This window comes from Cucurbita maxima, unplaced genomic scaffold (assembly GCF_002738345.1).
Source record: "Cucurbita maxima cultivar Rimu unplaced genomic scaffold, Cmax_1.0 Cma_Scf00010, whole genome shotgun sequence".
Lineage (NCBI taxonomy): Eukaryota > Viridiplantae > Streptophyta > Magnoliopsida > Cucurbitales > Cucurbitaceae > Cucurbita > Cucurbita maxima.
In genome coordinates, this window is record NW_019272026.1 from 594,657 (window position 1) to 607,336 (window position 12,680).

Below are 12,680 nucleotides of genomic sequence, written 5' to 3' on the forward strand. Positions count from 1 at the left end.
TTTTCAGATCTTCAAAGGCCATTTGACAATCATCTGACCACGACCAAGTGTGGTCTTTCTTCAACAGCTCTGTCAATGGGGCGACTCGTCGTGAAAACCCTTCGACGAACCGCCTATAGTAGTTGGTTAATCCTAAGAAGGACCGCAAATCGGATACGGAAGTAGGAACCTTCCATTCTTGGATAGCTTTTATCTTATCGCCATCCATACTAATCTGTCCACATTTGACGACATGTCCAAGGAAGTTGATGCATGTTTGTGCGAATGCACATTTCTCTTTCTTGACATACAGTTGGTTTTGTCGTAGCTTGTCGAACACCAGCTTCAAGTGCACTTTGTGTTCCTCTAGGGTTGTGCTGTAAACCACTATGTCGTCGAGGTATACTATGACAAACTGATCCAAGTATTCGTAGAAAACTTGGTTCATCAACGTGCAGAAAGTAGCTGGAGCGTTTGTCAAGCCAAAGGGCATTACTAGGAATTCGAAGGCCCCATATCTTGTTACGCACGTCGTCTTGGGCTCGTCCCCTTCGGCAATACATACTTGGTAATACCCTGATCGTAAGTCCAACTTCGTGAAGTATTTGGCCCCGTGAAGTTGGTCGAACAAGTCGGATATTATCGGCAGTGGATATTTGTTGCGTACCGTCACCTTGTTTAAGGCTCTATAGTCTATGCACAGACGCAGCGTCCCATCCTTCTTCTTCTGGAACAGTACGGGGGCTCCGTAGGGTGCCTTTGCCGAGCGGATGAATCCTGCCTTCAGCAACTCATCCAGTTGTTTCCTTAATTCGGCTAGCTCGGGCAGAGCCATCCGGTATGCGTTCTTCGCTGGCGGTTTAACTCCGGGGATGAGTTCGATTTCGTGATCAATGCCTCGACGAGGTGGTAATGTTTGGGGTAAGCTCTCTGGCATTATGTCAGCATAGTTGTTTAGTACCTCATTGATTTCATTTGGGACAGTTTCTTCGGTGGTTGTTACTTCCATCAATGGTATGGCCATAAATGTAGGTTCCTCTCGTGCGAGTCCCCTTTTCAATTGTATGGCCGAGATCATTCGAAGATTACCTGGTTGCTTGATGCTTGCAGGTATTACTGTGGGGTTGCGGTCGGTGATCACTAAGCATTTTGCCAGCGGCATTGGGATAACTTTGTGTTCTAGGAGGAACTCCATCCCAAGTACCACGTCAAAGTCGTCCATGCGAGCTACGACAAGATCTAGCTCTCCTGTCCAATCCCCTATTTTAAAGGGGACTCTTTTGGAAACTCCCACAATAGGCAAGGCCTCAGAGTTGACAGCTTTCATTTTTCCCGGGTCCTTTCCTATAGTGAGTCCTAATCTTCGGGCTTCTTGATCGGCGATGAAGTTGTGGGTCTCTCCTGAATCTATCAGAGTGCTCTATTCGGTTGGGAATTTATTGTCGCATCTACGAACATGAGCCCTTTCTCTACTATCTCCTTCGGTTCGACCTTCCGTTGGAGGGCTGACAAGAATTTAAGTGCGCCCATTCGGGGATTGTCTTGATCTTCCTTCTTGTCAAGCATAGTCTCAACCCTTGCGTCATTGCTCTCTTGAATGGACACTTGGAGCGCAGTGAGAGAGGCCCGATGAGGACAGTAAGATACCTTGTGGGGACCTTTACACAGCATGCATTGTAAAGGCGTCGTCGGGTGGTTCCTTTGATGGTAAGGTCCTCGAGATGTCCTCGCTTGGTTGTTCTGAGGAGGTCTATCCGTCCATCCGCTTGGTCTGTCGTTACCTCCGTTCGGCCTGTTGGGGCTTCCATTTCGATGACTTGGTGGTTTGTATGGCTTGCCCCCAGTGTTTGGCGCTGGTGTTATTCTTCTTTGGGATCCCGCTTCGTTCCCATAGTCTAGGAGTCTCTCCGCACAGGCCATTGCGGCAGCTAGGGTTTGGACCATATTCTCGTGTAGCTTTGTTTTGGCCCACGGCTGTAACCCATTTATAAAGAAGAACACCTTGTCCTTCTCTGATGTGCCCCTGATATCTAGCATCAGGGTTGAGAACTGTCTGACATAGTCTCGTATGCCTCCAGTGTGTTTCAGGGCTACTAGTTTTTCCATTGCTAAATGTCCTGCGTTTTCGGGGAGGAACTGGTCCCTCAACTCTTTCTTAAGGTCCTCCCACGAGTCAATGGTGCACAATCCATCCTCGATGTCTTGCACCTTCGTACGCCACCACAGTTTGGCGTCGTCTATGAGATATATCGAGGCTACGGTCACCTTCTTGTCGTCAGTACAAGCCGTTGTGGCTTTGAAGTACTGTTCGACATCAAAGATGAAGTTTTCCAACTCTTTGGCGTCCCGATTCCCTTTAAAGGCCCTAGGATCTGGGAATCTTAGTTTGTTGGACCCTGTATTAGTTTGTCCAGCCGTGACGTTCTCCACGACTTTCATGGTCACTTCAATTCGAGTGCCCATGGAGGCCATCCTTTCTTGGATGTCGTCGATTGTTGTTCTGAACTCATCAGCTAATCCATTGAACAAGCTCATCATTGTATTTTGTAGCACGTTGAACTCTTCGCCACGTCCCTCCTTGTGCGCGACAGAGCTATCCGGACTACCAGACGGTTTTGGGCTGCTCATAGGAGCAACTCTTTCTTCGAGCGAGGTCACTCGAAACATCAATTCTGCGATTGGCAACCCATCCAGGCGGTTGCCCATTGCGTCGATTCCTACGACTTTCTCACTCAATTCGGTCACCCGTGCTTCCAGGAAGCGGAGGGTGTCAGGGACTTCTTTGAGGAACAGCATTTCCTCCTCTATTAGCGTAAGCCGGTCGGCTTGTGCTTTGGGTGTCGAATTTGTCGTCGACATGGTTTCGGTCTTTACTGTGTCACGGAGCTAACAAGGCTCTGATACCACTTGACACAATCGCACTTTTAAAGGCAGCGGACTAGCGATTGTGCGGCACTCACTTTCCAACGACAAGTGAGCTAAGCCAATTTGTACTTGCGTCGCCTACGGCCAAGCGACGTATGATCAAGCATCTAGCCTCGATTTTAAAAGAATGTTTTGGAAAACGAGGGTAGAGAGAGATTTTAGAAAGAGAGATTTTTGAAAGAGACGTTATATAAGGAAGCAAGAGAGAGATAACAACAGCTTAACATATATAATCTTGGGTAGGGAGAAGTTGACAACTAGTCATATCCTCCTATAGTACATTCGGAGGCATTTCATGTCTGGCAGACCTAGACATGATATTTTTGAGGCGTCATACGCCCTAGAACTACAAAAGTAAAAACACTAGAATGAAAAGACATGACAAGGGTTTGGCTTGCCATAGGCATGCGGCCATGGGCAACACGCCCTGGACGAGCATGATCGTGACACCGTGCGTGAGGAAATACCACACATCCAACCCTGCCCAGAACTAAGAAAAACTCCAAGGTCATGTTACATTTGTAAAGAAAATGTCCGATCATTTTGTGTGTGATTTTATTACTAATCCCAACATTAGGGTGCCTTACTAAATATTTCCTTTTCCGTAGCATGGATGACAGTGAATTCTGGAATGTTCGTGGATAGGAGGTTTATAGCCCTTATTAATAAATCAAATGAACTATACAATAAAAACAAATCACATAAAGAAAAAATCAAAAACCCATCCATTCTTCATCATTAATAAAGCAACTCCAAGAGAGAGGAGTATAGTGAACAAACTAATAAAATACACTTCACCATTATCATCATCAAGTCATAAACAAGAGGCCATGTTTCTTTCAGGCTTTTAAGAAACCTGGGCCACTTCCCTTACCCCCACCACTTACATGGAGGGAATTTTTTTTCCTCTTAAAAAAAAAAAAAAAAGTGACAAAATGTCATATATAGCCCCTACACCTAGCCTAAAAGAGGTAGTTTACAGTGAGAGAAAACCTTGTTGGAGGAGGGCAAAATGGTCATTTCAGCTTCATTGGCAATTAGGGTTCCTACCAGGTCCTCCATAGTAAAAGAAATGACCCCAATCCCCATTGCTGCCTGTTTGAACATCATAGCAATCAGGCTGCTCTGTGAATGTGCCAATGCCTTTTGGGGGCTTCAGATTGTTTGATCCATCAACAACTTGAATGTTTCTAAAATAGCTTGCCTTCCCAAATCCTTCATCTGGGAAATGCCCACTCCCCATTTGTGTTGAAGTGTGCTGCCCATTTGGCTCTGAGTTTACTACTTCACCTCCCCACTCTATCATGGAGGCACTGTCTGCTAGATATGAGAATAGGAATGAAGGCCAATACCCCATCACATAACCATTGCCAAATTGCATCCACCAATGCCCTTCATTTGGATCCTACACAAATCAATCGCTATCCATTTATGTAAATGTAATGTAAAAAGCAATCTCGAACGAAGAAAACGAGTAGTTGATAGTGATTATTTATCACTTTAGAGATGCAACAAGCCCGATATCAAAAAGGGTATGAGAGACTCGGGTATGAAGACATGGAGTGTGAGATCTCACATCGGTTGGGGAGGAGAAAGAAGCATTCTTTATAAGGGTGTGAAGCCCGAAAGGAAAAGTCTAAAGAAGACAATATTTGCCAACGGTGGCTTGGGCTGCTACAAATGATATCAGGGCCACACGCCCGCAAAGAGACTGAGCCTCAAAGAGGGGTGGACATGAGTTGGTGTGACAACAAAGACGCTGGGCAACAAAGGGGGTGGATTGGAGGGTCCCACATAGATTGGAGAAGGGAACGAGTGCTAGAGAGGACGTAGGGCCCCGAAGGGGTTGGTGGATTGTGAGATCCCATATCAATTGGGGAGGAGAACGAAACATTCTTTATAAGGGTCTATAAGGGTGTATCAGTCTATCATCTTTTTTGTGGACCAAGGGTCCAGCAACTGTCATGGGGTAAGGCCAAGAAATTCCTAGCAGCATCAGAACCATAATGGCTCTTTGTTTCATCTCCCACCCAACACATCAGTATCACATTTATTGACATGGCCAAAGGATTTGAACTGTCTAGAGAAGCAATCAATTGGGATTGGGACAACAAACATCAGCTGATTCCCCCACATGCCATCTTTCCTTGGTACTATCATTTTCATGCTATTGAAAAAAGAAAAAGAACTGCTTTTGGCTTATACCTTCCAGACAAGTATACTGATATCATATTGTGAATTTCGGTACGCCGAGACAGGAGAGATGCTCGCTCCCATTGCTATATCGCTGTTGATTTGAATAAAGCCTGAGCAGAGAAGGTTGTAACAGCCTGTAGCTTGATAAGCATCGCTCTGGAAAAGAAGAAAAAGGTAAGCAAGCGAAACAATGTTCTAACATACATGGCTCGTGGCTCGTGGCTCACCGTCCAGTACGTGAAGAGTCTAGTGTTGTTGTCGCCATAGAGATCAGGACTAACCTGTACAATGGAAGAACAACAGATATGAAACTTTGTCATTTATAATTTCAATCATTTTTTGGTCAGTAACATGAAGATAATGTCCATAATGATACCTGCCAACCAGCTTCAATGCTATTAAGATCTTCACCAAAAGAGCCTCCCAATATCCAAAGCTGTGATAAGCTAAACTCATTAGGCTGTTGGATGCTAGGCTCCCACACATTCATGGTTGCTTTAGCTCCATAATACTTATCTCCTTCAACATAAGCTATTGCATGCTAAAAACAGGCCCAAAAAGAACAAAATCAGCGCTGAAAAAACAAGAACATGAGAGATAGATAGCTATATGATGATTACCTGATGGCCACTTTGGTTGATAAGATCAGGCTCAGCAGACCTGGGGGGTATGGGCGTTGATCTATGCTTCTTTTTTCCATATCTTTTGACCGAACTTGCTCTCAAAACATCCTCATGTTTGGTTCTTCTAATGGGAATAGTGCCATCAGGACACCTTCCATTAGAATGCCATTGTTGGGTAATTGGGTTTGGTTTCTCAGCTACTTTGGTCTCTTCAAATAGCCCTTCTGGATGATAACTTGGCCTTGTCTGAAGAACAGAGTAGTGAGTTTTTGAAGGGAAAACTATGGTAATGAAGGTGTTTTAACAAGAACCCACCTGGATTTTGTGGTCTTTAAGGAAAGGATGGTCAAATGCTGGCTGATTAGACATGTGAACACAGTCTATTAGGTCACCATCTGGGCTCTGATTCAACCATTAGAACAAGAATGAGAACAATTTCAAGGATCTTAATGAAAATAAACACCCAGAAACTACTCCTCTGTTTTGTATTCTGATATGTTTCTAGTGAAGTTATAACCATGGAAGAACACGCTATATGCTATACAGTGCTTGGTAAAGGGGAAGAAAGTGGAATATATACTTGGCTCCTGAGATAACAAAGGAATCAAAGCATTTCCCTACATTTTCTCGCATTTTCTCAGGAACCAAACAGAGAAAAACCCCATTTGAATGGAAAACAGAGAGAGGCAGAATAAGAACGAACCTCGATGGTTTTAACAGCAGGCTTGTTCAAGCGCCGGAGATGCTTTTGCACTTCAAGCTTCTGGCGGGAGGCCGATTCTATCCTCGCCGAACAGCACAGAGAAATCATCCCCAAAACGCAAAAAATGGCGACGAGAGCTTCCATGGTCCTGCGTCTGCTAAATCGAGCAGAACCCATCTTCAAAAACCCTCTCAAAATCACAGATCCACAGCGATTTCGTCCACCGCACAGAAAATGGAGATAAACCCAGAAGAAGAAGAAGAAGGTCGGGTGAAGAACAACAATGGCGGATGGGCAGAGAGGTTAAAAACGAAGAAGAACTTCTCTCGAAAAAGAAACCACACGCTCAGTGCTCTCTAAAAAGCCTTCAATTCCTCTCTCTCAAGAAAACTGCCACACTTTGTTGTCATTTTCCGTCCGATTCGGACTTTTCTGTACAAATCAATTTCTTTTTCGCATGTTCCTTCAAATTTTGTAATGCTTTTGCATTCTCCAATTTGTGATGTGTATTTATTTACATTACATAATCGTAAAGATTCATACTTCTTTTTCCGTCGCCCATTAATTTCAGACTTTTAGAGATAAACCCTTTTTCTTTCTTGGAAATTTTTCTTTTTGAGAGTTTTACTATGTAAAGATGAACGAGAATTGGTAACCGAAATGAATTCATTTCATTTCAAACGAGGGCTACTACACTAGGGTTGTCAACTTTATTCAAGTTACTCAAATCATCAACTGCATCAGCTCAAAAGATTTTTCCAACTCAACCCAATTAAACTCATGTACACGCCAAAATGACACTGAAGATTCTACCAATAGAAAGCATATTCCTTTTCGAAGATTCTACCAATATGTCAAAGTCAAGCTTGACTTTGATATCACTTATCAAGGACAACAACCCTCCACGTATCTCCACAATGACAAAAAACCCGAGTCACATTACTTTTAGTTTGACTCAAAACGTCTCACACTGATGAATATGTTATTTCTCACTTATATACCTACGATTTTCACCATATCTAACCATAGAACTTTGGTTGTATTCTCAACACGTAAAATGTTAAATTATATAAACTTTAGATTATATTTATATTTAGTACATCATTAACATTAAATACTTATATATATATATATATATAAAAGAGGTTCCAATCGCAAAGTGGGCCCCATGTTTCAGTCAACAAAAAAATAAACCAATTAAAATCACACATTTCAATATAATATGTCCAAAATTCTTAATTTTAATCATATGCAAAATCACTTATATTTGATTTCATCAAAACTATATATTATATGGTTTATTTGTGATCATATTATAATATATATATATTTACCAATCACAATCACTCACAAGCAGATCAGATCGACGAATTTTCTATCTACCCACGAGGAAAACCACACTGATCCCTATCAAAAGATGTCCCATTACCCCTTTCGGGATTTCGACTTTAACATAAAGTTCTTGTTTCGCCAATGCAGAAAATGGCGAAGGTTTTTTACCAATGAATCGATAGTCAAAGTCATTTAATTCTGGAGACGGTTCTCGATCAAAAGATTGTATTTCTAAATTTTCAGGTTGTCGGGTGACTAACAAAACAAATAACTTATAAACCAAACCGATAATTGAGTAGTCCAAATTATTCAAATTATCGACTCATATAAATGCCTAATATTTTTTTATTTCCCGTCGTAAATAATATCTGAAATCAGACTTATTAAAAATATTTAAACAAATAATTATTATAATTATTTATGAAAATGTGAGGAGGGGAAGAATAATTAGAATATTCCAACAACGCATTTCTAAAAAATTACTTTTATTTTTTAAAATAATTCAAATTAAAAAAATAAAATACATTATCCCAGCGGTAACAGACAAACGAGGCATGGCGAAAAACAGTGGGGGCAATTTGGTCATTTCATAATGGAGTACAAAAATTCCCATTTCCCAAAGAAAAAAAAAAGTCATCGATTATGGCGATGCAGGTAGCCGTTGCAATTCCCATCAGCCTCGCTTTTTTCTGTAAGTCACCCGCAGGTCACGCTAAATGCGTCACAGCCACTTAAATATTGAAATATTTGGCTAAAAATATCTCTCTCTTGTTTTTGAAAAATGGTAATATTACTTTTAATTTTTTTTTATAATACTTAAATTAAAAATAATATTATAAATTTCGATAGTAATTAAAAAATTTTAATCCGAATTTAAATAAAGCAACTTCTATTTAAATCATACCTACATAATCACTAAAAATCAAAATGTAATCAATTAAAGATAATAAAGAAAAAATTATATATAAAGAAACCTTATAATAAAATTTATACATTAAGCTTTATGAATAATTATTATCAATAAAGTTTTCAATTTATTTATAAAAAGGAACTTTATTCTTTCTCTCCCTTTTTGTTTTTCTTTTTTAAAACTAAGATTTATTATTATTATTATTTTTAACTTTATTTTAATTAGCCCTTTGATTAAGGCATCTTTAAGAATAGACACCGAACAACACGGTGCATGGAATGCATTAAATGCATAACGATATAACGAGACACTAGTTTGGAACTTTCTGTGTGAGTCCGCATCTATATCAATATTAAGGAATGTTTTGTGCTTGGATCGAGACTAATTTTAGAGTTTTATTGGAATATATTTTATATAGCCGTAATCAATTAGAATTTTATATTTGATATATTTTATCTTATCTTCGGGATTTGGTCAGTAGAATAATTTTATATTCTATTTAAATGTTTTGAATATTAATGAAAATTGGACACATATATTTCTCGGACTTTTAATCCTACTTCTATTTCTCATTTTTAACATGATAGCGGAACATCATTCTTAACAAGTTTTAGTTTAATCAAATTGTCTGAACAACGATTGGTCGGTCAATGTATTTTAAAAGGAAGTTTTTATTTTTGTAAAATATTTGGTTCCATTAGCTTTGGTTTAATGAGTTGACTTAGTGGATGCTTTTTAGGGTTTATCTCAAACTTTATAATAATTTAACTTTAAGCTATTTTCTCTCAACCACATCATGATGATACCATTCTATGCAATTAACTTTATTTTTCTCTTTTTTATATTTTGGAAATTCAATCCTCTAATTATAAAACTTTATTTATTAAAAAACAATTTAGGTAAACTACAATAACTAACCATTTTTTTAAAAAAAAAATGATCAAAATTTGAGTCGGGCCATCAAATTACTTGGGTATTTATCAATCTTTGATCGAGATTCAAGTAATCCCAGCCAATTTTTCGACGACATGGATGAATCTTGTTCAACGACTTATCCATTCAGTGACTATGACACTGACATTTTAAAAATGGGGTGCTATCGAGTTAGGGGAATTCAATACTAGACCTCTTCTCGATTAGTAATATTTAAGTCTAAAAATTCAATATTTTTTAAATCTCATTCAATTTTAACACTATTTTTTAATTTACTTTAGGGATGAAATTTGTTATAAAATAAAAAATATAAAGAAAAAATGGAGTGGGGTATTTAAAAAGTGGGTGAGAAAAAGAGAGGATGACCCGCGGGTGAGGGAGGTGGGCGGAAGTCACGGAGGGGGGAGGATCAGCGTACACGTGTAGGGCTGATAGAGAGAGAGAGAGAGGAGAGGACACCCGTGAGTAGCCGTCCAGCGTCACGGTACACGAGGACAAAAGTGGAAATAATGTAAAAACTGAGTGAGTTCTCAATTCTATAGAAATAGAATCCAATGCGCATTTGCTGACCACTCACCCACTTGGTCAAAATTCTCGAATCAATTTTATATAATTAAAATAAAGTTTTTTTTTTTTTTTTTTTTTTTTTTTTAAAGTTTATATATATATATATATATATATATATATATATATAATTAACAATAGATAAATAGATAACGGAGGTGAATACGAGTGTTCATATGATTCGATAATCCCACTAATTTAGACTACTCAACCTAAATCTTAATGTTGGGTTGAGTTAGTTTTTTTTTTTAAAGTTTGATTTGGGTTGATTTTTTTGAAAATTGAAAATTCGGGTCGATTTGTAAGTTGACATTTTTCTAGTCGCGTCGACTTGACAAGCTCGAGAATAGGGTTAATCCAACGATTGTACTTTTAAGATTATTATGAAAATTAAGAGTATTTGACGTATGTAACCGATATTAATGATGTGTTGTAACTTGTGGATGTTTAATATTTGAGTTGTACGGAGAAGAATATTAAAAAAAGAGAAAAGCATAATGTTAAAAATATAACGATGAAACATAGGAATGTGAATAACGTTTTAGTTAGGGATTGGGCTAAAAGTGGGACTCAAAAGACTATGGCAAAGAGTAAAAAGGTTGAATGATGAAGATGCAATTTTGGAGGAAAAAGGAAAGGCAAAACTTCAAAAAAGATGATGAGTAAAGGTGTTGGAGAATAAATGCATATTAGATTTGATTCATACAAAAATCCATTGCTATTAGTTGTTGTTTGCTTTGGTTTCAACCTAAATGCACTATTGTAAAGAATGTTTTGTTCCACTCTTAAACCGACGTGTAAACGTGAGATCTCGAAGAAGTTCAATTGGTTAAAACATATGCTCTTTCCATCAAAAGACGATAGGTTATAAATTTAGTGTATGATCTTTCATGTGTGTATAAAAAATAAGTCCCTAATTTTTTTTTTTTTAATAAGTTCTTAAACTTTTAACGATCGATTATAAACTATTGACATGTTCAATATATATACGATTTATTTGATCTTATAACTAGTTAGAATTTTTTTTCTAGTAAATCATGAATTTGTCTTGAACATTATTAAAAATCTTATCGAAAGCTTAGGGCAGTTTGCCAAACAAAAGCTAAAGAAAAAAGAATAGAGGTATTACTGACAAAAAAGCGTAGGCCTCAGGCAATTTGGCGACGAAAAAACTACTTGAATAAAGGAAAGAATTAAAACAGATACCGATAAAACTTAAGATATTAAATATAACAATTTTTTTTTCTTTGTTCTTGAAGATAATTGTATTTCTTTTGATTTGATTGAGTTATTAATATATATATATATATTTTAAATTAACCAATTTATTAAATATAAAATTGAAATCGTGATGTGTTCTTACCCACCAAATTTAATTTTTATGTAACAAATATTTATTAGACATAAAATTAAAATTCGTAACCTATTTGATACTTAAATTAGCACTAGAAAGACCGAAAAGAAATACAATGTTATATAAATATTTAATACAAATTAAAAGTAGTAGGGTCACCGAAATTAGTAATTTTAACTATTTGGCAAAATTCTCTAAAATAAATGGAACAAATAAAAAAATGGGCTGCTAGTTGGGCTTGATGGGCTTAGGAATCGGCCCAAATCAAAACCGAAGAAGACATAGTCAGGCCCAATTAAGAGTATGGTTTTTAAACTAAATAAAATAATGTAAAATATAATAAAAATTAAGGGTATTTAGGCAAAGAAAACATACAACGCCAGCTTAAAAGCATAACTCATTGATAACTTATGTGTTTAACTAATGTGTAATAGCATAACCCAATGATAACTAACATGTACCGGTTCAAATTCATAAAATTTTGTTAGTATGTTGGGCCAAAGTGAACAAAAAAAAATGATTTATGGCTCGCAAGACATTACTCTTCACGGCACCAACTACTATGCGAGTAGAGTCTAGACGTCTTGTTGACTTGCTGGAAAACAAACGTGCTTCAGAAGGATACAAAAACTCATGCACACTATCTACGGGCTATCTCCCTTTGAACCTATTTCTATTGTTCACCCATCTTGGAATTGGTCACTGAGACTTGCAACGTAAACACGACTATTCCGTGTTTGCCATAGCTGTGGGTGAGGCTAACTCTCTCAGCCAACACTTACCGGACAACTATGAACTTCCAAGGGCACTCTTGCCCCATCCATGGCCAACTTTTAAGAAATTTTTACATTTACCTTTCTCTATAAGTCATAAAAGGTCGATAAAAAATAAAATAAAATAAAACATTTTTTTTTTTTAATGAAATAACTAAAAGAATTTATGTACAAGCATTTCAAACACCTTAATGATAGAAGTCTCCAAACAATCATATACTAACTTATTTCTATCATCTTGGTTGAACAAATGAATCATATTGAGAGTCATAGATATTATATGTTGTTGGTAGGGTATGATCTACGTATAATCGATAACGCAACCACCCTCGACGAAGCATCATTTTTTTTTTTTTTTTTTTTTTTTTTTTTTTTTTTTTTTTTTTTT

The 12,680-nt window shown here is 37.7% G+C and overlaps 1 protein-coding gene across 1 annotated transcript; it reads right to left on the reverse strand.

Annotated features, from left to right (window-relative positions):
* Positions 1–3,614: 3,614 nt before the first annotated feature.
* Positions 3,615–6,685, reverse strand: LOC111485466. Its single transcript, XM_023132361.1, has 7 exons — positions 6,427–6,685; positions 6,039–6,125; positions 5,721–5,969; positions 5,477–5,641; positions 5,328–5,381; positions 5,110–5,256; positions 3,615–4,309 (listed from the first exon to the last, which is right to left on the reverse strand). The coding sequence occupies exons 1-7, from the start codon at positions 6,601–6,603 to the stop codon at positions 3,932–3,934; spliced, it is 1,257 nt and encodes a 418-aa protein (XP_022988129.1). The 5' UTR covers positions 6,604–6,685; the 3' UTR covers positions 3,615–3,931.
* Positions 6,686–12,680: the final 5,995 nt, after the last annotated feature.

Excerpts from the sequence above, each read along its gene's own strand:
- LOC111485466 (XM_023132361.1), bottom strand. The coding sequence starts at position 6,603 with ATGGGTTCTGCTCGATTTAGCAGACGCAGGACCATGGAAGCTCTCGTC. Across the intron at positions 5,970-6,038 it reads TTAAAGACCACAAAATCCAG|ACAAGGCCAAGTTATCATCC; the intron begins GTGGGTTCTTGT and ends TCTGTTCTTCAG. Across the intron at positions 5,382-5,476 it reads GCATTGAAGCTGGTTGGCAG|GTTAGTCCTGATCTCTATGG; the intron begins GTATCATTATGG and ends TCCATTGTACAG.